The 25,555-nt window shown below is 40.5% G+C and overlaps 1 protein-coding gene and 1 pseudogene across 1 annotated transcript in view; one reads left to right on the top strand and one right to left on the bottom strand.

Moving 5' to 3' along the window:
* KIF15 (kinesin family member 15) overlaps positions 1-25,555 on the top strand; it is a 70,886-nt gene that overhangs the window by 35,121 nt on the left and 10,210 nt on the right. Inside the window, exons 11-29 of the mRNA XM_024756464.1 lie at positions 944-1,067; positions 1,608-1,684; positions 1,907-2,116; positions 3,239-3,416; positions 5,396-5,537; positions 6,352-6,493; positions 13,079-13,276; positions 14,025-14,132; positions 14,394-14,499; positions 15,399-15,564; positions 17,984-18,134; positions 18,296-18,381; positions 19,360-19,429; positions 19,820-19,906; positions 20,507-20,611; positions 21,425-21,547; positions 23,336-23,482; positions 24,395-24,496; positions 24,792-24,956. Coding sequence (XP_024612232.1) covers positions 944-1,067; positions 1,608-1,684; positions 1,907-2,116; positions 3,239-3,416; positions 5,396-5,537; positions 6,352-6,493; positions 13,079-13,276; positions 14,025-14,132; positions 14,394-14,499; positions 15,399-15,564; positions 17,984-18,134; positions 18,296-18,381; positions 19,360-19,429; positions 19,820-19,906; positions 20,507-20,611; positions 21,425-21,547; positions 23,336-23,482; positions 24,395-24,496; positions 24,792-24,956 — 2,487 coding nt within the window. The remainder of the gene's footprint in view (positions 1-943; positions 1,068-1,607; positions 1,685-1,906; positions 2,117-3,238; positions 3,417-5,395; positions 5,538-6,351; positions 6,494-13,078; positions 13,277-14,024; positions 14,133-14,393; positions 14,500-15,398; positions 15,565-17,983; positions 18,135-18,295; positions 18,382-19,359; positions 19,430-19,819; positions 19,907-20,506; positions 20,612-21,424; positions 21,548-23,335; positions 23,483-24,394; positions 24,497-24,791; positions 24,957-25,555) is intronic.
* LOC112407143 (oral cancer-overexpressed protein 1 pseudogene) lies at positions 11,449-12,733 on the bottom strand (annotated as a pseudogene).

Raw genomic sequence — 25,555 nt, 5'->3', positions numbered from 1 at the left:
TATGACAGTGATGTCACAGTGTATAGGAATGCCTTTTAATGAGGCTGTCCATAAGAATCAGAAATAACTAGAAACGTCTTCTTAACACATGAAATAACAAAACCAGGAGCCTTATACTAGTCCCTGCCAATGGTGAGTCCTCTGCTGCAGCCTACCAAGGGAAGGTGGCTCGGATGTCTGGAATTTGTTTAAGGGTGAACAGTCCTTCCCAGTGGGCAGACCCAGCTACAGACAGGAACATGGGGACCTTGGGGCTGTCAGAGGTTTCTCCCTCACTCTGGAGTATTGGGTGTTTGATTTGGTTGGTTCTCAGCTCTTGACTCTTGTTATCACCCTCTAGGTTTTGTGAGACTTTATGAACTTCTTAGAAGTCGTCTCAAATAAGACATTTCTTTAAAACAGCATTTAGTTTGATAATAAAACAGAAATGGAGTTGTCAAACCAACTCTCCCTTCCAGGAGACTGTTAGGAAATACAGGGTTGGATTTTTCTGGAGAGGGTGGTTTCTTCCAAGCCAGTGGAGCTCAGGTCAGCTCTGCAGTTCCTTACACCTCTTTAGTGAGCGAAGACAGGGGGAGGTGACACTCATGGAGGTGTTTGCTCTTCATGGGGTGGGGTTATCTCAGGAAGAGGCCAGTGTTAGATGAATATACGTTGATCCCAGAGGTGACCCAGCCCAGCAGCGCCCAGGGCTAGTCAACAGCAGAGACCTAAGTGGGGGCTTGGGGGGGGAGGGGAAAGAGTCTCTGGCTCTTGGTGTGAAGGCAGAGGGGAAGGAAGCTCCCTCCACACTCCAGCACACTGATTTTAGAGCCCTTTGGACTGTTTGTGAGATGCAAGTGCAGTTTTGTTTGGTCTTCGTCACTCCAAATCATACAAATATAAACACGAGACTGTATGACTCAGCATTCTTTTAATGCTTTTTAAAAAAATTCTTGAACAGGCAGTGGTAAATGAAGACACGCAAGGAAATGTGACCCAGCTCCAAGCTGAAGTGAAGAGGCTCAAAGAGCAGCTGGCCCAGCTTACTGCAGGGCAGATACTACCAGAAAGCTTTCGGACCGGAGGTACGACGAGTGCGGTGTCCTCTAACCTGAGGAAATCCAGGTGTGGGTATTAGTATGAGAGCCCTCCAGTGACAGGAACAACACAGTAAGGCTACCCAGATTTCCCACAAGTGTCTGTTCCTGTTTATTTCACCTACATAGGAACATGGTACTTTGTAACCAGACACAGTTACCACAGGTACTGATTTCTGTGAGATGTGGTGGGAAGGGGGAGTAGAAATAATTTTGAATAATTTATCCCTAATAAGTGCTAAAAAGAGATACTAGTAAATTTCATTTAGATCCACTTCCAAGATTCTGTCATATGTAATCTTCATATGTTTACTAAATTGGGTATGAGAGACTTACTTTTCTTCAAAGAATAGGTAATTTGTAGACTGGGTTAATTTGAAATTCATGATCTGGTGATGAGAGTCTGATTCTTTAAGACGAATTGAGAGCAGTCAATCAAAGGCTATTTTAGCTCATTTCTTGTTCTTAAAATTTGGGAGGTAAAACATTTTTCCTCTTTCCTTTTCTTTCTTACTGGACCCGTTACAGGCAAAGACGAGACTGACTACATGAAGTATTTCCGAGAGGCAATGTTATTTTTTAAGAAATCTGAACAGGAAAAGAAGGTAGGAAACTGAATTAGTAAAAGGGGATTCAAGATATTTTAGGCTTTCACTATGAGGAGCTTTTCCGAGTGAAATAACTGGCACAAGTAAATACAACGAAGACTGAAAAAACCTAATTTTGCCTTTGAGATTAAATGTGAAGTTGGGTTTATTGCTTGTTTTGTGAAAATTTAGGGAAGCCCAGTTATTTTTTATGTTTAACCAAATTATGAATTTCTTAAGTCTTTGGTAGAAAAAGTTAGCCAATTGGAAGACCTCACCCTCAAAAAAGAAAAATTTATTCAATCTAATAAAATGATCGTGAAATTCCGAGAGGATCAAATAATGCGCCTGGAGAAGCTCCACAAGGAATCCCGGGGAAGTTTTCTGCCCGAGGAACAGGATCTTTTGCTGTCGGAATTGAGGGATGAGATTCAAACTCTGCGAGAACAAGTGAGTACATGACATTCGCAGTAACTGTAAAACTAAAAGAAGTTCAAGGCAAGTATGAATCAGTCACCAAGTTGGTCAGTAAATTTTTGTAATTTAATACAAGAGAAAGTGGTTTTTGTTTTGTTTTTTTGCGGTACGCGGGCCTCTCACTGCTGTGGCCTCTGCTGCTGTGGAGCACAGGCTCCGGACGCGCAGGCTCAGCGGCCATGGCTCACGGGCCCAGCCGTTCCGCGGCATGTGGGATCTTCCCGGACAGGGGCACGAACCTGTGTCCCCCGCATCGGCAGGTGGACTCTCAACCACTGCGCCACCAGGGAAGCCCAAGAAAGTGTTTTAAATGAATTCAACTGACAGTATGATTGCATAATGTGCCCACACACACACACACAATTTTCTAAACTAGTAAAACCTAAAGGGAGAAGGGAGGATGTGGTGGTGGTGTCACTGCCCTGGCAGTTAGCCCCAGCAGGCCAAGCACACTTCCTCCCAGTGGGCAGCGATAACCCAGTGGGGTTATCGGAGCCGGTAGTCTCTTCACAGCTGAGCCCTTTGAAGTGTTGTTGTTTTTCCTTTTCCCTGAGAATCTGGATAGTTGACACAGGCACATAATTAAAAAACAGGATAATCTCTTACCAGAGGGGATATCTTTTGAGAGTTTTTCTGCATTTTCCAACTAATACTGATAGATGTTTTTACTTTTATTCCTTTTGTGCACAGAAGACAGCATACACACTTTTCTGTACCTTGCCCTTTTCATTTAATGTGTCTTTGGGGGGCATTCCACCCTGGTCAGTAGAGAGTTTCCTAATTCTTTTCAGTGTGTTAATTCAAGCCGTCTACTTTGCAGGAGGAGCCTGCCACAATGTGCACCCTGTGCTTATCACCGCGGGTGCCTGGGTGAACGTTTCAGGGGTAGACGGGGAAGTTTCGAGTTACCAGACCCGAATGTAGAGCTCAGAGTTGTAGGATATGCACGTATTCAGTCTGATGGTAAAAGCTGAGGTGCTCCCCACCCCCGCAGTGCCTGCGGTGTCCACAGTGTTTGCTGTTGGCTTTTGGAAAGACTTGTTCACTAAGGTCATGTTTGTAAATACATAGGTCTCTGATTCTTCCATGTGACAGGTAGAGCACCACCCCAGAGTTGCAAAATATGCTATGGAAAATCATTCCCTCAGGGAGGAGAACAGAAGACTGAGATTGTCACAGCCTGTGAAAAGAGCCCACGAAATGGATGCCCAGACCATCGCAATCCTGGAAAAAGCTTTCTTTGAAGTATCTGGCACAGAGAAAAATGACAAAAGTAAGACGTGGTAGTTGTAAACATGCCTTCTAGGGGCAAGGGGACTGTTTAAAAGGGCATCGATATTGCCTTGCATTGAGGGTTTTCATTTTAGCCTCTAGACCTGGTGTACAAATTTCTTATATACATACTTATTCTTTATGGAGGCTAATATATACCCATTAGCAAAGGAGTACTCAGAATATCTCTGTCTTACAGATAAAAGATTGATTCAGATATTAGTTTACACTTTTATTAAATGGAATTTTCCTATTTTAAGTATTTGAAATGAAAAGTACTTAACTAATGACAACATGAATGAGTGTAGAGTTGAGATATTTATTCACCTGACGAACATCTGTACAGTGTGAGAGATGTCAGAGTGATCAGACTCACGGTCCAGCCAGCACGGTGATTGGTCCTGGTGTCATGGTTGCGGGTCATGCTTGCCAGTGTACGTTCTGCTCTACATTAGTTCTGTAAGTTTACTGTTACTCTCTGAAAAGTGGTTTAGTTACTGATGTGATTTACACGCTTGGCAGCTATTGGTGTTAATGCTCTGGAATTTGGTAACAAAGTCTATGTTTGGTCCATTCTTAGAGTGAATATCTTCATGGTCTTTTATTACACTCTGTTTCAGCCTTTGTTTCTCTTTAGGTTGAAATTGAGATCGTTCTAATCTTTTTATACTGCAATGATAAAGGAAAAAAATACTTTTAAAATTTCCTTTTCCAAGCCTTCTTCCATTCTGTTATGAATTAACAAAAGAATAAAATTCACAGAATGTGGGTTGTAGAGAGACCACAATTTTAGATGCAAAGTTAAAATCAGGTTTTCTATATTAACTATTTTTTCCTACAATGCTCTGTATTTTGTTGGCCATTTTCCCCTTAGTAGTACCTTAACTTACTATCTTTGAAAGATACTAATGGTAATTTCTGGACCTCACCATCTTCTAAACATACATCATTCTCTAAACAATTTCTTTTTTAATAAGCAGTTTGGGTATTTACTTTAATCTTTCTTCTTTTTTTTAAACATATTTATTTTCCTCATGTTTTTTTGGCTGCGTCGGGTCTTACTTGCGTCACATGGGTTCTTTGTTGAGGCATCTCTGTTGAAGCATGCAGGATCTTTTCATTACAGTGTGCTGTCTGCTCGGGTTTCTGTCTAGCTGTGGCACATGGTCTTCTCTCTAGTTGTGGCATGCAGGTTTTCTCTCTCTAGTTGTGGTGCACAGACTCCAGGGCTCGTGGGTCCTGTAGTTGTGGCACGTGGGCTCCAGAGCACGTGGGCTCCTCTGTAGTTTGCGGCAGGCGGGCTCTCATTGAGGTGCACGAGCTCAATAGTTGTGGTGCACGGGCTTAGTTGCTCCACGGCATGTGAGATCTTAGTTGCCCGGACAGGGATCGAACCCACGTCCCCTGCATTGGAAAGCTGACTCTTTACCACTGGACCACCAGGGAAGTCCCTCTCTAAACATTTTTACATGTTATTTCCCATACTGAAACTCAGTGGCACTCTTTTCAACAAATTCAGCCTTCTAAGCAATCCCTGAAAATTGATATATTCTACCTGGTAGATGCTACCAAGTTCTTTCAGTTGGCTGCCATTGCTATTTGTTTCTTTTGCTAAAAATTCATTGGCTGTTGGCACTAATTCCTGCAAGATTCAATTGGTGATGTTTCTCTGTCCAGCAGTGTGGGTGTTATACTTCAGTCATTGTTTGCTCTTTTCACTTAATGGAAAAGGTGTTGGCTTAAATACGCCCCATCATCCTGTGGCTTCACAGCTTCTCAGAAACAACTTCTGATACTCTTTGATGCACTGGGTTGTGTCTTACGTCTCCTCTTGAGTTACAGGCTCTTGTATTTTAGGGTCCACTTTCCAATGATTTCTCTTTCCTCCTTGTGCTTCAAAATTGATACCTGGCAGAGAACTTAGAATATGTATTCTGTTATTTTTCTCTTTCAAAGACCAGGTTGTTTCCTTATTATCAGGTCAGCAAAGATTCTCTCCTAAAGCTCCGAAAGAGCCATGTCCGTTAGCAAACACTGAGAAGTTAAAAGCACAACTCCTGCAAGTTCAGACAGAGCTGAATAATTCAAAGCAAGAATATGAAGAATTCAAAGAACTAACTAGGTAAAGTATAAATACACATTCATGCTTACTATTTCTGATCTTTTAGTGTTGGTTTGTTTTGGTGTTTAGCATTGATGATTTAATTGAGCATTTACCTTAAATATTCTAATATAGCAGCTAACTTGTTTTGACATGAAGGAAAAGGGCTTGCATCTAGCTCTTTTTCTTTACTCATTTTTAAAAATTGAGGTACAGTTGACATAAACTTCTAGTCTTTAATAATATATTCAATCAACTAGATGATACAGATGTTTTAAGGGATATACCTATTGAGATGAGTATCTGTTAAAGTTACTTGTAAATTCTTTATCTGGCCAGCAAATTTAAATCACCACTGTTATGAATTAGATCAGGAATTTTAGAAATTACAGGTTTGTTAATATTCTTTTTTTTTTGACATTCAAATTCTATGCAGTTATTTATTTTTTATTAAATTTTTCCTGTTAATATTCTCACTTGATATTCTTTGTAAAAGAAAACAAAGATAAAACACATTCATATTATAACTAAGATTAATCCTATTCTAAAATATATAGAAATGTTTGTTTTAAAAATAACATATTACATATGGAATCATTGTGGATTGTTTGGGCTTTTGAATTGGAGCGCTACCATTTGCTAGTTGAATACCTTAAACAGTCATCAATCTCTGAGCTGTATTTTACCCAACCGGAAAATCCCAGTAATAATCTGAAAATATCTCTGATTTAAAGAGATAGCTATAAAGTTTTGTGAGAATATAAACTGTAAAGTACTCTACAAATGTATGACATTACTTATTACCTGAAACACTCAATATTATAATATGTATTAGGAAAAGGCAGCTGGAATTAGAATCAGAGCTTCAGTCTTTGCAAAAAGCGAACCTTAATCTTGAAAACCTTTTGGAAGCAACAAAAGCCTGCAAGCGGCAAGAAGTTTCTCAGCTGAATAAAATTCATGCTGAAACACTTAAGGTAGGTAATCTGAAGCAATACTTCAACCTTAAGTCAGTGGTGTCTCCTTTTGTTAATAATGGAGAGTCTGCACAGATTATCTCCAGATACAGATAGAATCCCTTGCCAACAGTTAACCCCAGGGTAATACTAGTCCTAGGGTTCTGATGTATACCCCCAGTGGCAGGGTCATGTAGGGAAGAATACAGCATTTGGAATCAGACCTGGGTTCAAATTCTAATCTGTCAGTAACCTTAGGCAGGGTTTCCTAACTTCTGAGCCTCATTTATTACCTCTGAATTGGAGACGAGGCCAACTTAATAACAGGGTTTTTCGAGCATTAAATGAGATAATAAAGTGCCTGGCACCTGATGGCTCTCAGTATATGGCAATTGTTGCTATAATGTGTTGTGTGCTCAAAGCTTGCAGTGGAAGAATAGAAATCCTAAAGATAAAGACCACTAAAGGATCAAGGGTAACATGGGGGATAATAGAAGGGATTGTTCCCCTAAATAACCATAGCCCTCACGAAAGAAGAAAACTCTGAACATCTGAGAATGAGGAGAGGGAAGGGGAATACATAAGGAAGGCAAAGGTCAAGAAGCTGATGCTGCTCATCCTGGTTATTTTAACTTTTGGACCAAATTCTCTGAAGGCTAAAAACACCCCTTTCCTTATACATCTTAAAAAGAATAGGTGTTTATCTCTAATGGTTATTTTTATCAGTGATGCTTTTTGTATCACTTAATAGGATACTGCTTTTCAAAGTAATTTTATTTGTTTGAATAGGTAATCACATGACTGGAATTTTTTTTTTTTTCTTTGCTGTACACGGGCCTCTCATTGTTGTGGCCTCTCCCGTTGCGGAGCACAGGCTCTGGACGCACAGGCTCAGAAGCCATGGCTCACGGGCCTAGCTGCTCTGTGGCATGTGGGATCTTCCCAGACCAGGGCACGAACCCGTGTCCCCTGCATCAGCAGGCAGACTCTCAACCACTGCGCCACCAGGGAAGCCGGGAATTTTTTTCTTTTATATTATTTATTTGGTTGCACTGGGTCTTAGTTGCAGCAGGCCAGCTCCTTAGTTGCGGCTTGCCGGCTCCTTAGATGCAGTACATGGGCTCCTTAACTGTGGCATGCAAACTTTTAGTTGCGGCATGGATGTGGGATCTAATTCCCTGGCCAGGGATCGAACCCAGGCCCCCCCTGCATTGGGAGCGTAGAGTCTTAACCGCTGCACCACCAGGGAAGTCCCATGACTGGAATTTTTAAAGGTACAAAGTGACAAGTCTCATTCTGTCTGCTGTCCTTTCAGCCAACCAAGACCCTCCTTGGAGGCAGACAATGTCACGAAGTTTTTTTGTTTTTTCTTTCTTTTTCATATTTTTTTTTTATTTTTCACAAACAGTAGCATACACATACACATCATTCTACACCTCAATTTTTTGTTTAAATATAATGATATTTTAGAGTTTGTCCCATGTCTAAAGGGAGAAAAACAAACTTTCTTCTCATTTATTTATTTTTTGGCTGCGTTGGGTCTTTGTTGCTGCTCACGGGCTTTCTCTAGTTGCGGTGAGCGGGGGCTACTCTTTGTTGCAGTGCACGGGCTTCTCATTGTGGTGGCTTCTCTTGTTGTGGAGCATGGGCTCTAGGTCCGTGGGCTTCAGTAGTTGCAGCACGCGGGCTCAATAGTTCTGGCACACAGACTTAGTTGCTCCACGGCATGTGGAATCTTCCCGGACCAGGGCTTGAACCCGTGCCCCCTGCATTGGCAGGCAGATTCTTAACCACTGCGCCACCAGGGAAGTCCCTCTCTCCTTTTTGTTTTGTTTGTTTTTTGTTTTGTTTTGGCACCTGCACAAGAATATACTGTATGGATATATCATGATTTAACTTGATATATATCAAGTTAAATACTATTATTTAACTTGAAAATACTATTTTCAAGTAAATACAAGAAAAATACTATTTTTTCTTATAAAGGTAGAATTTTTAAGGTTGCTCTTTTAAAAAGGCAGCCTTTAAAATCTGTGCAGGAAATTATTTTAAAATACTTGCAGAATATCACCAAATGTTTCATAATTTGAGTTTGTAGCCCCTTAGCAATAGAATTATAGAGCTTGAAGCACTAGTGGCATTCTAGTCTACTTCTTTTTATAGCTGAGCAAACAGGATGAAGGGGATTAAAAGTTTTGCCAAGAGTAGCATAGCAATTCAGGTCTTGTTGTTGTTGTTCATTTTTAATTATGTGAGAACTTTATGGATACATTATCCTTGTTTAAAGGAAGTATACATACGTATACAAGTTTTGGTTAAAGTTCCTTTTGAGTACCACTGCCAATCTGGGTCTAATCTGGTCCTTCATCCCCCATCCCCATCCCCAGGGGTAATTTATCATCAATTTGGGAATCCTTTTTCTTAGCAATTTTGTACAGTAAATATACATAGTCTGAGAAGATATGTGGAGTTATTTCATAGAGTTTTTTTTTTCTTCTGTCATACTTCGTTTTTAAAAATAAATGGAATCATCCTACATATGTTATTCTGCAATGGGCTTTTGTTAACTCAGGAATATGCCTTGGGTCTTTCTACATGAACTAGTACTTAGAATTCTACCTCATTTTAAACCCAGGCTTCTGTGCTCTGGAATAATTCCGTGGCTTATTTAGGTGGTTTCCAGTGCAAGCATTCTCCGGGGCGGGTTTTATGAAGGAGAAGTGGTAGTTTTAGGACATTTCAGCATCCTGGCTGAAGTGCCCTCCAAGTGGCTGCACCACATTCCTTCCCAGGAAGCCTGGGAGCACTCCTTCCATAGCACTGGCCCCAGAACTGGCATTGTTCGACAGTCTGATGGGTGAAAATGGTTTTAATTCTACTTTCCCTCATTTCTAGTGAGGTCAGACCACATCTTTTCCTATGTTCATTGCCATTGGTTGGAACACAGGAAAAGATGTTTGACCTATGAAAAAGTGCCTACTTTCCTACTAGTTATTTATCTTGTGATTTGTAGGCATTTTATGTGTTAATCTTTTGTTTGTTATGTATACTGCCAGTATATTCTGCCATCATGTTCCTTGTCTTTCATCTTTGTATGTGATACTTTTGTTATACAGAAGTTTTAAAATTTTGATATAGCCAGGTTTATTGATCTTTTATCTTTGCGACTTTCTTTTTTTTGCCGTGCCGAGTGGCTTGCTGGATCTTAGTTCCCTGACCAGAGATCGAACCTGGGCCCCAGCAGTGAAAGTGCCAAGTCCTGACCACTGGCCTGCCAGGGAATTCCCCCTTTGTGACTTCTTAAATACATTTTTAAAGGCCTAGACAATCTCAAGAGCATCAGTATATTCTACTTTCTTTTACTACTTTTATTTTATCTTATTTTTTTGCTTTAAAATATGCTGTTTATTTTTTTCTCTAATTATAAAAATAATACATTATGCAAACAGATAGTTTAGGAAACACAAAAATCCACTCAGGAAAACGACAACAAAAGCCCCTCCATTCCACCAGCCAGAGATAAGCACTGCTGGTGTCTGTGACTACGGCACATCTGAGGCCGTGCGCCCAGCCCCAGCCTCTGCAGAACTGAGGTGGGGCTGCAGGCCAGGAACAAACAGCGAGACACATGTAAGACAGCCGAGCAGGATAAAGCCGGAGTCTTGTCTTCCAACATCTAGAAGCTGTTTCTCCCTCCTTGGCACACGGTGAGGGTCAGCGTCCCAGGCCCCGCAGGGACTCCCCCCAGCAGCTTCCAGGGGAGCACAGTTTACCCATATGCTCTGGAATGATTTTAAAATCTGGAGCGGATTCACGGCTACCCCTGTGCTAATCTCACTCATGGCTTCCAGATCTGCTCCCTGGGCCAGAAGCGGGTGGGGAGAGGCCTCAGGCCGGGGTGCCCGAGGGGCCTGGACATGGGCTGTCATGTGCAGAGAAATGCCTGGGAGCCACGCATCTCAGGGGGCCTGGCCTGCCTGGACCTCACCGTGTACAGACAATGCCTTTTAAGTCTGGGCAGAAGACAGAAGAACTCGCAATAAAAGGAAGGCTGCAGTAAGGCTCCAAAGTTTCTGCACATAGAACGGTGACCATTTTTGATGCTGCAGAGCCCCACCCACCAGGGGACACAGGAAGAGCATGTCCCGGCTCCCTGAGGACAGGGCTGGCCTCTCCTCCTCTCAGTCAGACACCCACGTCCATGGCCACAGGGGATGCTCCAGGGCTCCCCAGGGCACAGCGGGGACCTGCGGGCAAGGACCCTGAGCCTGTGGGTGCGACCGCACGGTCCAGAGCGGGCACCAGGAGACAGGGGAGAGAGCCGGGTGCCAGGGTTGGAGTCCCAGCTCTACCGCCCGCTGCCCTTGGACCAGGCAGTCTGTTGGGCCTTGGTTTCCTCATCTATAAAATGGGAATAATGCCCACCTCATGGGCTTCTGAAGGGATTAAATAAAACAGGAGAAGCAGGTCACAGCACTGGCACATCTCAAGGGTAAATAAATGTCACAGAACCCATCACTCCTTCCCATTAACCTGCTTCGTGTCAACCCTGTGGCTCTCACTTTTTTTAAAACTGTCCCTCTGAGCGCTGACCAAAGCCTGGGGGGTAAAGGGGAGGTTTATCCTATCCAGAGCCAACCCGAATCTAGATCCAGCCAGGCCTGCCAGGTGGCGAGAACCCGTGAGCCAGCGGCCTGGACCCTGGACCAGAGAAGAGCAGCCCCGCGAGGGCTCTGCCAGGGCCGCGTTCAGACTGCAGAGCAGACAGGGCCCAACAAAGGATGGGCTTGTGTGGAGGGGCCCCATGGGGGGCACTGAGGCGATGCAGGCAGACCTCAGGGGAAGGCACCGGCCAAGCTGGAACTCTCCTTGCAACACTGAATCCCTCATCATTGTTTTGCCTTTAATCACATTTTTAAACACTTAACATATAAACATCTGTTCCTTGATGTTTTGTCTTTGTTCCTCTGTCATCCTCAAAATGAAAGTCCAGAACTTTCTGCACTAATTTTAAAGTCTGAACGTTTAGTAATGAACAAGGCTGCTTAAATTTCCCTCTAATTTTGTCTAAGTCTTCGTGAAGTTTATCATAAGTAGGGTCATCATAAGGGAGTTTCTGAATCATTCCAATCAATGATTCTAAGACCTTCATCTTTTTGCTGTCTTTCTCAATGGCGGAACCGTGCAGGAGACATCTCCAAGCAAAAGCAAAACCTTGGTAGCACCTGATCTCAGATCTGATTTTAGCTCCATGTAACGTGTTACACTGTCTTCCTTCAGTCATACCCAAACTACTTCCTTATTCATGGCCTTCCCGATACCCTTCCCTGTGAAACCTCTCATCAGCCATCACGATGGCATCGAACATGTCCTGACTCCCAGCCGTGGCGGCAGCCGCCCCGCCCCTCGGACTCGGCCGCCCCGTTCTGCGGCCACAGACCCGCCGAGCCTCGGGCACGGATGCCTCTTTCACTACTTTTATAATTTTCTTTTTACATTGAGATTTTTAATGTGTCTGCTATTTTATTTTTAAATGGCATGACATGCAGGTTTACCTTTTTAAAAAAATAGACCATGTTTTATATATGGAATCTAAAAAAAAAAATGGTTCTGAAGAACCTAGGGAGGGGCAGGACAGGAGTAAAGACGCAGACGTAGAGAATGGACTTGAGGACATGGGGAGGGGGAAGGGTAAGCTGGGACGAAATGAGAGAGTGGTGTGTACTTACATATGCTACCAAATGTAAAATAGCTAGCTAGTGGGAAGCAGCCGCATAGCACAGGGAGATCAGCTTGGTGCTTTGTGACCACCTAGAGGGGTGGGATAGGGAGGGTGGGAGGGAGAGAGACGCAAGAGGAGGAGATATGGGGACATATGTATATGTACAGCTGATTCACTTTGTTATAAAGCAGAAACTAACACACCATTGTAAAGCAATTATACTCCAATAAAGATATTTTTAAAAATAATAAAATAAAATAGACCATGTTTTTCTCATTAATTTGAACTTTCCACATATAAATTATTCTAATTCTGGACTTTTTATTTTCTTCCAGTGTTCTGTTTGATTATACATATGCTAATAATGCATTGTTTTAGTGACCATACACTTCCTAATTTGTTGTCTTTTTGTCTCTTCTTGCACTTTTTTTTTTTGTATACAGTTTAGAGTCGACTTATCAAGTTTCATTTTTAAAAATCTTACAGCAATTTTTGCTTGAGAGTGCTTTGAACTGATAGGTTTGTTTCCACAAGGGCATTTCTATGCAGCTTCTCAAGGATACCTTTTCTTTTCTTTTTTTCCTTAAATATCTGCTTATTTGGCTGTTCCAGGTCTTAGCTGCAGCATGTGGGATCTTTAGTTGTGGCGTGTGAACTCTTAGTTGTGGCACGTGGGATCTAGTTCTCTGACCAGGGATTGAACCTGGGCCCCATGCATTGGGAGCGTGGAGTCTTAGCCACTGGACCACCAGGAAAGTCCCAAGGATACCTTTTCTTTTCTCTTGATGAACAGAATTTTAATTTTATCCTCTCTGTTCACACAATTATAAATATGCTATTTTCATGTGTACTAATGTTGTTTTCCTAATAATTTTTTGCTGCAGATCATAACGACACCAACCAAGGCTTATCAACTTTGGTCTCGATCAGTACCAAAATTAAGCCCTGAACTGGAGAGCTTTGGCTCTGCACACACTCAGAATTCTAGCAGATTGGATAAGGATATCTTAAATGAGCCATTGCCACCTGAGATTAGTGAACAAGCTTTTGAAGCCATTTCTGAAGAGCACAGAATGGTGCAGGTACCTGTTTAGTATTAAAATCGTATATTTTTAAGGATAAGTGTGTAAAAATGCCTGGGTTAGAAATCAGCCTGCTCTTGTTCTTTTAATCTGCTTTGCAGTATTTAGCAAGTCAGTTTCCACTTTCCTTGAGCTTTGGTTCTCTCGTGTGTAAAAAGACCAGTTTGCTACTAGCTTCTAGTTCCAGAACTGGTTTACAGGGCACAGTGTTGTATCTGCTAAAGATTAAATAGTTGAAAGAATCTTGTGATCAAATTTTAGACAGCTTTTGGTATGTTTGAAATAACATGTGAAGTTTGTTTATCTCAGAATTCAGTGATTTGTTTTTTCTTTTAAGAAGTTTATCTACTGTCTAGTAAAACTTACAGGGAGCCACGTCACCCCAAATTCCAAAATTTTGCCCTTCCATGGGTATGGAGGCCTTTCTGGTGAAAGTCACTTCATATAGGCCTGAGAAAGTTTCTTAGAAGTCTCAAGATGGCTCTACGATTTAACCTATGATTTTAATTTTTATTACTTCTTTTCTTTGTGTTTGAAATTATCCACTTTGATGGGCCACAAGTATAATTCTGAAACATGAGAAATCATTAGTGTAGTCTTTGGAAATGGTTTTCTGGCTCCAAACTGGCCTTTGATACCTTTGTCCATATGAGGTTTTGAGTTTTGTATTTTTAATGCAGAAGAAATTATGGAATGTTTAAGATGTCCATTAAAAGAATTTTTGACCACTGAAGTTCTTGTGTTGCAGGAACAAATGTGTGCCCTTCAAGTCAAGTTGGATGAAGAAGAGCATAAAAACCTAAAGCTTCAGCAGCACGTTGACAAACTGGAACATCATTCTACTCAAATGCAGGAGGTGAGACCGTGAGCATTGCCTCAGAAAATACATGAAACAGATCCTCAAAGTAAGAGCATCCCAGGAAGGAAATGACTTTATGAAGCCTTGGTCAAGGTTTGAGTTGTATTCTCTATTTTGTTACTTCACCTACTATAATGAGACACACATCCCTAGTCTGAATTTAAGACTAGATTTTAAAAACAGAAACAAGGTGATGATTTGGAGTGTGTCTTAGCATGCCAGTATTTTTTTTCCAGTAAATTTATCTCTTTCCCAAAGCTTTTCTCATCGGAGAGAACTGATTGGACCAAACAGCAGCAAGGGTATCTCTCTCAGTTGAATGTCCTTGAAAAGCAGCTTCAAGACACTCAGACCAAGAATGACTGTGAGTCTGAACACTGGAAGCTTCCTAATCTGAATACTGTAACTCAGTATCTTTTTACTCATATGGATAAAATGTTGTCCCTGTGTTTTTGGTTGGTTGTTTCTGTTTGTTTGTTTTAAATTAGACCAGATGAGTAATAGCAATATATTATAAAGGGTCATTTTTTCCAGGACTGCTCTCAAACAAATGATACAAATGTTTGCTTAAAGTTTTAATACTGCTTTGAAAATGAAGTGTCTTGAATTCGTAAGATGAACGTTTTCCTAGTGACGAAAAAAGCGTAAAATATATTTGTATATATTCATAGATGTGGGAATATCATTTAATTCCCAGTTTTTTCAGTTTCTTCTTTCATCAGAGTATTTGCAATAGCTTATGATAAAGCTAAGGCAAAAAAGACAGCCGTTTCCTTTTCTTTGATCTAAAAAGTAACCTAATTTTAATTCCAGTTGGAGTTTCCTTAGAAGACCAGAGTGTTTAACCTATTTTGGAAAGTTTTGGTGCATCTCCAAGGGTTTTCAATAAGTAAGATTAGGTCACTTAAAATACGTTAAATCTCTTGTCTTTTTTTCTTATTTGAAGAGTTTTGATACACATTCTGCAGGAGAAATGTAGAAAAATTAAATGACCTACATGTGAGGGACAGGTGTTAACTTTTTTTTTTTTGGTAGAAATATACCAAAAACCATGAGCAAGGGAGAGGAAGAAAATAGAAATCTCAGTGCTCCTAGATACCTCCCATTTAGTTGTTCAAAATTTTTACACTTAAAATGGTCTCTTCAACTTGTTTTTGCTGATTGTGGGAAGGGTACCTATCAAATTTATTTGCCTCCTTTGTAAAACATACATGTAAAGAAAAGTCTGTTAAGAGTTATTATGTGTTTGTTTGTTTGTTTTAGTTTTGAAAAGTGAGGTACATGACCTGCGAGTAGTTCTTCATTCTGCAGACAAGGAGCTGTCTTCGGTGAAACTGGAATATAGTTCATTCAGAGAGAGTCAGGAGAAAGAACTCAACAGCCTTTCTGAAAGACACATGCACGTACAGCTTCAACTAGATAATGTCAGGTAGAGTTGTTCTGTTACTGTTTCAAGTTGCCTGATTGGCCTGTAACCCAGGACTACTTGAAGTACAAGTGCTATAAACCCAACTCAAACTAGTTTAAAAAACTAAGAGGTAATTTATTGGAAATTCCCTGACTGTCCAGTGGTTAGGACTCTGTGCTTTCATTGCCGAGGGCCTGGGTTTGATCCCTGGTCAGGGAACTAAAATCCGGCAAGCCGCACTGTGCCCCCGTTTAAAAAAAAAAAAAAGGTAGTTTATTGGCTCACGACATTGGGAAGCCCCGGAGGTGATTTTGGTTTCACGGACAAACTAGATTGAATCTCAAACAATATTGTCAGTGTGCATCCCCATCCCCCCATCCCCCCCAGCTTCTCTCCCTCACTTCCTCTTTCACTCCCTCCCTCCCTTTCTCTCTGCTCTTCTTCCCCCTGTGTATTGCCCTTATTCTCTTCTACTGTTGAGGACCTTGCTCTATGTGACGGGGAACAGATTGCCTCAGGCAGCTCCATCTTCTGTCTCCTGGCATAACAATCCCTGCGAAGAAATTCTCTCTCCCCATTGCCGTATATCAATCCCAGAGAAAACTGGTATTGTTCTTGCTTGAGTCATCTGCTTACTTTTGGATCAATCACTTGCCAAGTGTTGGCCCAACAGAGGTGATGTGTCTGTTTCCTCTCCAGCGGGAAAGGTGTGCTCTTACTAGAAGGGACAGTACAAGGTAGACCAAATCTGTAGTTGCCACCATTGTCCACAGTAACTCCAGAGGCTGGCTAGTTAGTCAAGTGCTGGTAATCTTGAAACAAAGTAATCTAAGATTTAAATTGTTTGGTTTTTTTCCTCACTAATTTCAACCTTTTGTAAAACGTAACTTAAAACCATCTTGTGGTTTTGATGCTATTTCCCAAGTCTATGGCAATAATTTAATAATGGACATTTTGATTGTGATACTGTGAGTGTGATATGAGTGTGACTGCTTACTCTAGAAAAGCTGCTAATAGACAACCTTGAATTTAGTTTTTATAGACATTGCAAAGACTAAAACCTGTAAGCCTTGAGTGTTTTTTGAATATGCAACAGGAATTAAAAATAGAGGAAGAAAACTTGAGGTCTGCATGTCTCCATAGACATGTTTTTGTTGGGCCTGCCCAGTATGGTTTTTGAAAAAAATTGAGCATAAAATTTTTAAAATTGAGAACTTCCTTATAAAGATCCATATTTCAGCATCCTCTTAAAAATCCGACAAGTTGGTGGCACTGGGCCCACATTCTTGTATGGCAGCCATCCTTTAGAGAGGGGCCTGTGCTAAGTCAGCACAGCCTGCACTCCCCGGCACCATTTCCCCAGCACCAAGACTGCTGGTCAATGGCTGTTTATCATCACAGGTGCACTGTTGTTTTTTCTTACACCTGGTATTAGTTTTTAACATCCGAATCACTAAATCTTATCTTGGCTCTGTCGTAAACTAATTTTGTGTGATTTTTTTTTGCACTCAACGTGACGTACATTGAGTATATCACTTACTTGGTTGCTTAAACTGTCATGGCTCTCAAAGGTTGTTAAGACCTCTAAGTAAAACCACCCAACCGCTGTGTATTTCTTGAATTATTTCACCTGCTTTATATATACAGTTTGTATCGTAAATCATATGTTCTCCCTCCCTACCATGTATTGTCTGTATATCTATCTTTAGCAACTGATTTATCTTACTTCGTAATTTGCCACTTCTGCTCTGCATGGAGTTAGTGAAGCCAGATAGATCCAGGTCTCATAGACCTCTGTGTACAAGCTGGGACATCTGTTTTGGGTGGCCCAGAGGTCATGTTTACTAGTTTTTGGATGAACTCTGTTTGGGCATGTCACAGTATGTTGCTAAGTAGAATAAGAGGGTGAAAACCTAAAAAGCAATAAGTAATAATCATGTGACTTAAAAGATAGTTCTATCCTAAAGGAGTTTATTCTCTTGCTCAGATCAAAGCCATATTTGCCATCTTGAAAAACCTCCCTAGAGTCGGGAGAATAGGTGTTGAGTCTATAGAGTTCAGCTATCAGCAAAATTAAATCAATGGGCAGTCTTTAGTTTACATGAGGGTTAGGTCTGGAACCCCCTAAATGAGTCTCATCACCCAAAATTGCCAATCAATTAAGCATGTCTGGTTGAAATCACGGGAGAAAGAATGAAGAAGTAAATGGCTGCAGGCTAACATGCCCAACCTGTCTTTTCCATCCCCATCACACTAATATTCGTGCCTCACATCATAATGACCATTTCACAGAAGTCCGTGAGGAGCTTTACATCAGTCAAGCCTTCTGTAAGTTGGAAATGGCCTGTAGATGGGATAAAGTGAACTGCAGATAAATCTGACTAGCAGAACTACATTTAATGTCTATATATACATTTGTAAAAATGTTTTCCTGTTAAAGATTAGAAAATGAAAAGCTTCTTGAGAGCAAAACCTGCCTACAGGATTCCTATGACAACTTACAAGAAGTAATGAAGTTTGAAATTGACCAACTTTCAAAAAACCTCCAAAACTGCAAAAAAGAAAACGAGACTCTGAAATCTGATCTGAATGTAAGTTAAGAAGGATATTGGTTATTGATGAACTTGTTCTGGATGTGTGACTGTTTGACCTCTTCCTAACTTCTGTACTGGCCCATTGTGCCTGCCACGAAGAAGGTACTCCATGTGTTTGTTGACTGCACCTTAAAATCTAATATAACATTGTCTTTTAGAATTTGATGGAGCTTTTTGAGGCAGAGAAAGAACGCAATAACAAATTATTATTACAATTTGAAGAAGATAAAGAAAACAGTTCTAAGTGAGTGCTATTTATCTTTTCCGTAGTTGACTAGAATATCATTTACTACCACATTCTTTATCTTGCGGGTTTTCTTTTTTTTTTTTAATTGCTAATAGCCTGTTAAGTTTTTTTTAAAGCATTCCAAAAGGAATATCAGATTTTTTTGTATAAATGGCTATGTAGAGAAACTTAATTTTTCAAAACATTTAATAACTAGCTACAGTACTTTTTAAATGAATAGCAGTTGGTGGTGATCAGAACTCGGGACCTTCTGTAAATAAATCACAGTATTTATTATTGAAAGGTGGGGACTGATTTATTTCTATCTCTACTATTTGATTTCTCTGCTCTTTTTTTCTTCTGGTCCCTTATATGAACACCATTGTCTTTCTTTTCCTCTCTCCAAATTCTTTTCCTTGGTGATCTCTCTCAGTCTCTTCGTTCCAGCCAACAGGAGGATTATTACTCTAATAAGAAGAATTTGTATTAGTGTATTCAGCAGATACTTGTAGAGTTCTTACCATGAGACAGATTCTCTTCTAGTCCCTGCTATATACTGGTGACTCCATCTAATTGGGAAAGACAGTTAACATTTAGTCGCTCATTCAAACGCTTAGTGATATCCAGCAAGCCAGGCACTGTTCTGGTAAATGCCAGGACATTTAGAGATAAGACAGTGAACAAAATAGCCCTGTCCTTTTGAGGTTCACATTGTAGCACAGAGAGATGGGTAATAAGTAAATAGTATATATTATGTTAGAGAGTCCTAAGTACTCTGGAGAAAAGTAAACTGTCCTGGCACAAAACTGGGTTTTTGTTAAATAACTGTTGAAGAAACTGGTTCAAATTTCTGATCCTACTGGAATACAATTCCTAACACCAAGTATGTGTCTAATAAAGTTCAGTTGCATTGCATTGAAACTCTTCTGTACGAATGGACTCAGTTCCTGTTTCCATTGAATGAGTCATGAGTAAAAGATAGTTCTTCTTTTCCAGAGAAATCTTAGAAGTTCTTGAAGCTGTACGTCAGGAGAAACAGAAGGAGATGGCCAAGTGTGAGCAGCAGGTAAAAATGTCCTATACTCTCACTCTGAAATTTGAGGTTTATAACTTTTATTCCTGATGTCCAAAGAGATTTGTTATAAAAACTGTTTCAGCTTTCAGATGTTGAAAATTTATAATAAAAAGATGGAATTTTTGGTTGGTTGTATTATTTTCAACTCTTGTTTTTCTAACTCCCAGATGGCTATAATCATAATTTGTTGGTGGTTTCCTGATAGAGACCACAAAATCACTCTCATTTAACCCAACTTTTTATTTTCAAATATTACTCCTTAGTATACACTGTTTAATATGAAAAGCAGATTTCAACTCTTTTTATGCTTTTTAAAATACATGTGTGTGGTTAACTTTGTGATTTAATTCTTTTTCTAAAAATATTGATTTTTCCCCATAGATGGCAAAAGTACAGAAACTAGAAGAGAGTTTGTGTGCTACCGAAAAAGTAATCAGTTCTCTGGAGAAGTCTAGAGATGCTGACAAGGTAGGTAGAGGTTGAGGCTATAGCCCCCTGCATTTTCCTTATAAACGCTGCCTTCACATTCCAGTCTCCTGCTCCCAGGGTTAGCTAGCATTTCTGTATGCACTTAGGCCTTGCTCATCTTCCAAGGTTGCTAGAGAATGAAGTCTTTAAGTTAATTTTCCTCATAACTTCAACCCAAACTGTTCTATCACTCTTGATGGCAGTGTTTCTAAAACACATCCCTGCCCCCTTTAACTAGGATGCCGTCAGTGCGACCTTTTCTCATTGATTGTGAGTGCCACGATACAAATTCTCAAATCCCTGGTGTTGGCTTTAACTAGAATAATAAACATTACTATGTATGTCTGAACATAAAATTAGGTGTACATTCCTTATATGTCTAGCTCTTATTCATTCATGAAACCAAAGCAAATGATTAACTAAAATATTAGAAAACCAATAAAATATAAATTGGTAACAGTAATAATGTAATGTGACACATGGTATTTTGCTAAAATAAAATTGACTTCTATTGTCATTTGGAAAGATAAATGATTTATCATTAAAAAAAGATCTCCTTGCTGTCATTGGGTATGAAGATATTGTTTCTGTCCTTGTCAGGAAGTTGTAGCTGACCTCATGAGCCAGATCCAGGAGCTAAGAACCTCAGTCTCTGAGAAAACAGAAACCATAGACACCCTGAGGCAAGAACTGAAGGACATCAATGTAAGTTCTGTCGCCAAAAAGATACGAAATTTGAGCACGAGGCACAGTTCACAGACTCGTGGTTAACCAATGCCCCACAGAAAAAAGGGTTCTGTGGTCACCCACGTTTGAAAATATGTAGTAGTGAAAGCTCAGCAGGCTTGGGTATCTGCAGAACCCGCAGGGCCTTTAATATGCTGACGTGTGTGCTGTGTGCATCTCGGGAAGGCAGAGTTGGCTGCAGCATTTTTCAGGTCTCACTGACCTGGGAACAGTGCTCTCTGTGCACATTTGGGAATTGCTGATCCAAATCAGATCAGAAACAGACTGGCTGTTGCCTCTGATGGTTAAGGGAATGTGGTGTTCCTTAATTGCTTCAAGAAAAAAAATAGCACATTTTAGTTAAGTTCAGACATCAGTGATTTAGAAAGTGAGTTTGTTTCCCCATTATTGGACTTTATCATTTCCTAAAGTAACTACTTACTCTTCCTGCATATAAATGGTGAATGCTTCCTCCGTCCCTTGGGTCAAGGTAGTCTTTTGTTAATGTTCCTCACTCCTGTGCTCCAAAGGGAGCTTGCTGCACTCCACTGATTTCTGATAAAGATGACAAAACCAGATGTTTTTTCACTGATACCTGTGGGACTTTTCCACTTCTTCTTGCCATTCATCCATTAACTCTTCCACTCCTTCATTCAACAAGTGGTTATTGAATTTATTTGTGTTGATCTGGTCATCACCTTGGAACTCAGACTCATTCTTCAGTTATTATAATCTAAAAATAAACTGATAATAAAGCAGACAGATCTTGTATCATCATTTTCTTTTCTGTAGGGCAAATATAATTCTGCTTTGGTTGACAAAGAAGAGAGCAAAGCATTGATTAAGAGACAGGAAGTGGACATTCTGGATCTGAAAGAATCCCTTAGACTGAGAATACTCTCCGAGGACATAGAGGTAGATGTTAACACATCATCACCCTTTTTGGTTTATTACTTGTCAGTATGTTTCTGTGTGTTATTAATGAATAAATAGAAGACTTTTAAAAAGGAGTAAGTCATAATTTGAGCCACTTTCCCTAAGGTAGTTAGGCAATTGATAGATAATACTAAGATTGTTATATTTTGTTTAGTTGATTTATTTTCATTCATTTGTGCTAACACCATGCTAAGTTCCTGTAACTCACCCTCTTCTGAAAAGGAAGCAGAGTGGAAACTGCATTTACTTGGATGCAGTGGTAGCAGCAGGGAGCAAAGAAAGGGCTGGTTAACCACAAAATTGCTTCTTGTGTTTTAGCTAAAATAAGTTTTAATTATCTTGTTGTTGATGTAAATGTATCTTTTAAAAAATTAAGCAGTACTGTCGTGTGGTTCAAAATTCAAAATATATAAAGCAATATACATTCCCTCTTGTATATCCTTCCAGAGATATTTTTGGCTAATCCTATATACCTTGAGTTTTCCTTTTTTCACACAGATGGTAACCCACTGTGTATACTGCTCTGAAGCTGCTTTAGAAATAGTTTTCTTGCTATCCATGAAACAAATTCAACAAATATTTATTGAACCCACCTGCCATACAACCTGTACCTGTTTGTCATTTGGGAATGGAAGAATGATTGAAACACAGTTACTTACGTTGAGGCATGCAATCTAGCTTAAGAGGTAGATGTATTATGATGTAACAAATGACTTGGGAGTACAGAAAAGGGAGGGAGAGGAGCAGTTATGCCTGGAGAATTCCAAAGAGCTTCCCAGAGAAGATAGTATGAGACTTTGCTAGGGAGGGAAGCCTGGCACCTGTGAATGTTTGTGGAGCATCCTCATAAAGGGGAACAGTTGGGTGTGACTGACTTGAGGTGGTTGGCTTTTTGAGCAGCCCAACAATAATCTAGATATGAGAATTAGATGCATATAATAGTGAAAAATTCAAATCAACTGAAATATTTAGTGAAGGGTTAAATGGTGGTGCATCCATAAGATGAAATAGAGCCCACTCGATGAAAATGATATAATAAAAGAGTATATGTGGAGATGTTTGTGATCTATCAGGTACATGTGTGCAATATACATACTGTATCTACGACATATACAATACTGTATGTTTAATGTAATGTACACTGTTATATGTATCTGTGCACATACACATGCACATTTGGAAAGTTAGGGGGAATAGATTCTGCTCTAATTTGGTAGAGATTACATACACTGTGTACATAGGAATTATGTATGCAACCTATAGGACTTCTAATTCTCTCTGCCACTTTCCATCAAGCTACTCCCCTGAAAATTTGATGGCCTATGACACTGTATCACAGTCTGGTGAACTGGCCAGCCCCTCCCCAATTAGCTGAGGGGTACTCATCTTTACAACTGTTTACCTTCCCGTGTATAATGGACTAGAATTTATTGGTGAGACAACAGGTAAACTAGAGACCCATGCCTGGAGTCCTCCCAAGGAAGGAGAGATCAGCTGTAAGAGGTTACCTGGGGTTGAGGGGAGAGGGGAGCAGACTGGGATACTTATATGAATTGACTGTAGTACTTGTCTCTGGACCTCATGACTTAAGTATTAACTGTTTGGTTTGTCTTGGAATGGATTAGCATACAAGCAAAAAAAAAAAAAAGATTCTCACTTAAAACTTTCTTAATGTTTTAAAAATCATACATAGTAATGATTTTCAAATCGATATTGGAGCACCACAATTAAAGAGAGTCTTCCCCTGGGGGGATTGTCCCCTAACAGAGGGACATGCTCTGTGAGGACCTGGCTCACGCCACTGAGCAGCTGAACATGCTCACCGAGGCCTCGAAAAAGCACTCGGGGCTTCTGCAGTCGGCCCAGGAGGAGCTGACCAGGAAGGACGCCCTCATCCAGGAGCTTCAGCATGAGGTGAGATGCAGGGTGATCGTCGCTCAGGATGGGCTTTGGGGGTTGGGGGAGCACGACTGTGTGGCGGTTGAGCTCATGAGGTCCCTGCCTCGGCTAATTCTCTACATTCAGAAAGGTGGGCTAGCAGGGTGAGTAGGTAGTGGGGCAGCAGCGCTGTCGACTCTTAACAACCTGGTTGCTTCTGTATGTTCGGACTTGGTGGCTGTCCTCCTGCCCACCCTCTGCCCTTGACACGTGCCAGCAAGTTCTAACCACTGTGGCAAAGGTTATGCCTGACTTTTTTTTTTTTTTTTTAATTTTAATTTTTATCTTTGGCTGCATTGGGTCTTCGTTGCTGCTCATGGGCTTCTCTAGTTGCAGCGAGTGGGGGCTACTCTTCGTTGCGGAGCACAGGCTCTAAGCGCTTGGGCTTCAGTAGTTGAAGCACGTGGGCACAGTAGTTGCGGCACGTGGGCTCTAGGGCATGCGGGCTCAATAGTTGTGGCTTGCAGGCTCTAGAGTGCAGCCTCAGTAGTTGTGGTGCACAGGCTTAGTTGCTCCGTGGCACGTGGGATCTTCCTGGACCAGGGCTTGAACCCGTGTCCCCTGCGTTGGCAGGCGGATTCTTAACCACTGTGCCACGAGGGAAGTCCCATAGCTGACTTTTGTCCTCTTTTTTGGCTAGTGTAGTTTTATAATATATTTTGTAACTTTCCTCAAATGACCCTTTGATTACTTGTGAAGCTTAAAAAAGAAGTTTCTTTTAAAGTGTAAATAAATTTGTGAGAGAAATGTCAAATTATCAATCAAGCCCTGAAAAAATAATGGAAGAAGTCCATTTCTGCATGCCTTGGGAGGATTGTCTGTTCTAATTGGACCACGTACCTGTATTATTTTCTAACTTGTAATCTTATATCTGTTCAATTTTCCCAGCTAAACCAAAAGAAAGAGGAAGTAGAACAGAAGAAGAATGAATATAACTTCAAAATGAGGCAACTAGAGCATGTGATGGATTCTGCCGCCAAGTATCCCCAGGTACTTTTCATAAGAAAGAGTGCATTTCAGGAGGAATAAGCAGTTTTGTGAGCGATGCAAGTTGGAAATTGCTAAGACTAGCTTTGTCTTTACAGAAACAGATTTTCACTAACAGCTTTTCTGCTTTTTTTGATAAAAAGGTAGCAGTGTTTTATTTGTTTTACTTGGACAAGAATTAGAATAGCGAGCTAAATATGTAGCCTGTGTATTTTCTACGTGCTTGGCAAGTATATTTACAATGAAACCTTTATAACCACTTAATCAGGTATTTGGATGAAATTTGATTTTATTTTAGAGCCCTAAAACACCACCACACTTTCAAACACATTTGGCGAAATTCCTGGAAACGCAAGAACAAGAGATAGAAGATGGGAGAGCCTCCAAGATTTCTTTGCAACACCTTATAACAAAGCTAAATGAAGACAGAGAAGTCAAAAATGCTGAAATCCTCAGAATAAAGGTAACTGGGTAATTTTTTTCAATGAATTTAATGTTTCAAAATAAGCAGTATCTTTCATGGTGACTGAGGATCCAAAATTCAAAAGGGACAGAACTCCAGGGTAGATGGAGAAAAGTCTTCCTCTCACCCCTGACTCCAAGCTGCCTAGTTTGCTGTCCCTGTAGGCTTCAGGTATAGCTAGTTTCTCATTTATCTTCTGAGAACTTTTCAGCAGCACCTATAACCAGGCGCGTAAGCATTGTCTCCCTGCCCCATTTGTTTTTCATGCTATGGTGTCATATCATACAGGCTGCACTAATTACTCTCATGACAGTGCTGTCCAACTTTTAGATTTTTGCCAGTTTAATAGCCGAAGCACGTTATCTCATTGTATTTTTAAATTTGTATTTTTCTTATTAGGAGTCAGATTGAGCATCTTTTGGTTTTTTGTGTCTATGAACTATATCCTTCACCCATTTTTCTGTGGTTGGACTTTTTCTTAATGAGGTACAAGCATTCTTTATATGTCAGAGAAATTTGCTTTTGTCTGTTTCTCTTGTTTGCCATTTCTTTAAACTTCCTTCTAGTGTTTTTCGCCCCGTACTTGGGGGGTATGGTTT

The sequence above is a fragment of the Neophocaena asiaeorientalis genome, unplaced genomic scaffold (genome assembly GCF_003031525.2).
Source record: "Neophocaena asiaeorientalis asiaeorientalis breed wild unplaced genomic scaffold, Neophocaena_asiaeorientalis_V1.1 scaffold265, whole genome shotgun sequence".
Lineage (NCBI taxonomy): Eukaryota > Metazoa > Chordata > Mammalia > Artiodactyla > Phocoenidae > Neophocaena > Neophocaena asiaeorientalis.
The sequence above is the reverse complement of the archived record's forward strand: the minus strand, read 5'-3'. Positions and strand labels throughout refer to the sequence as shown.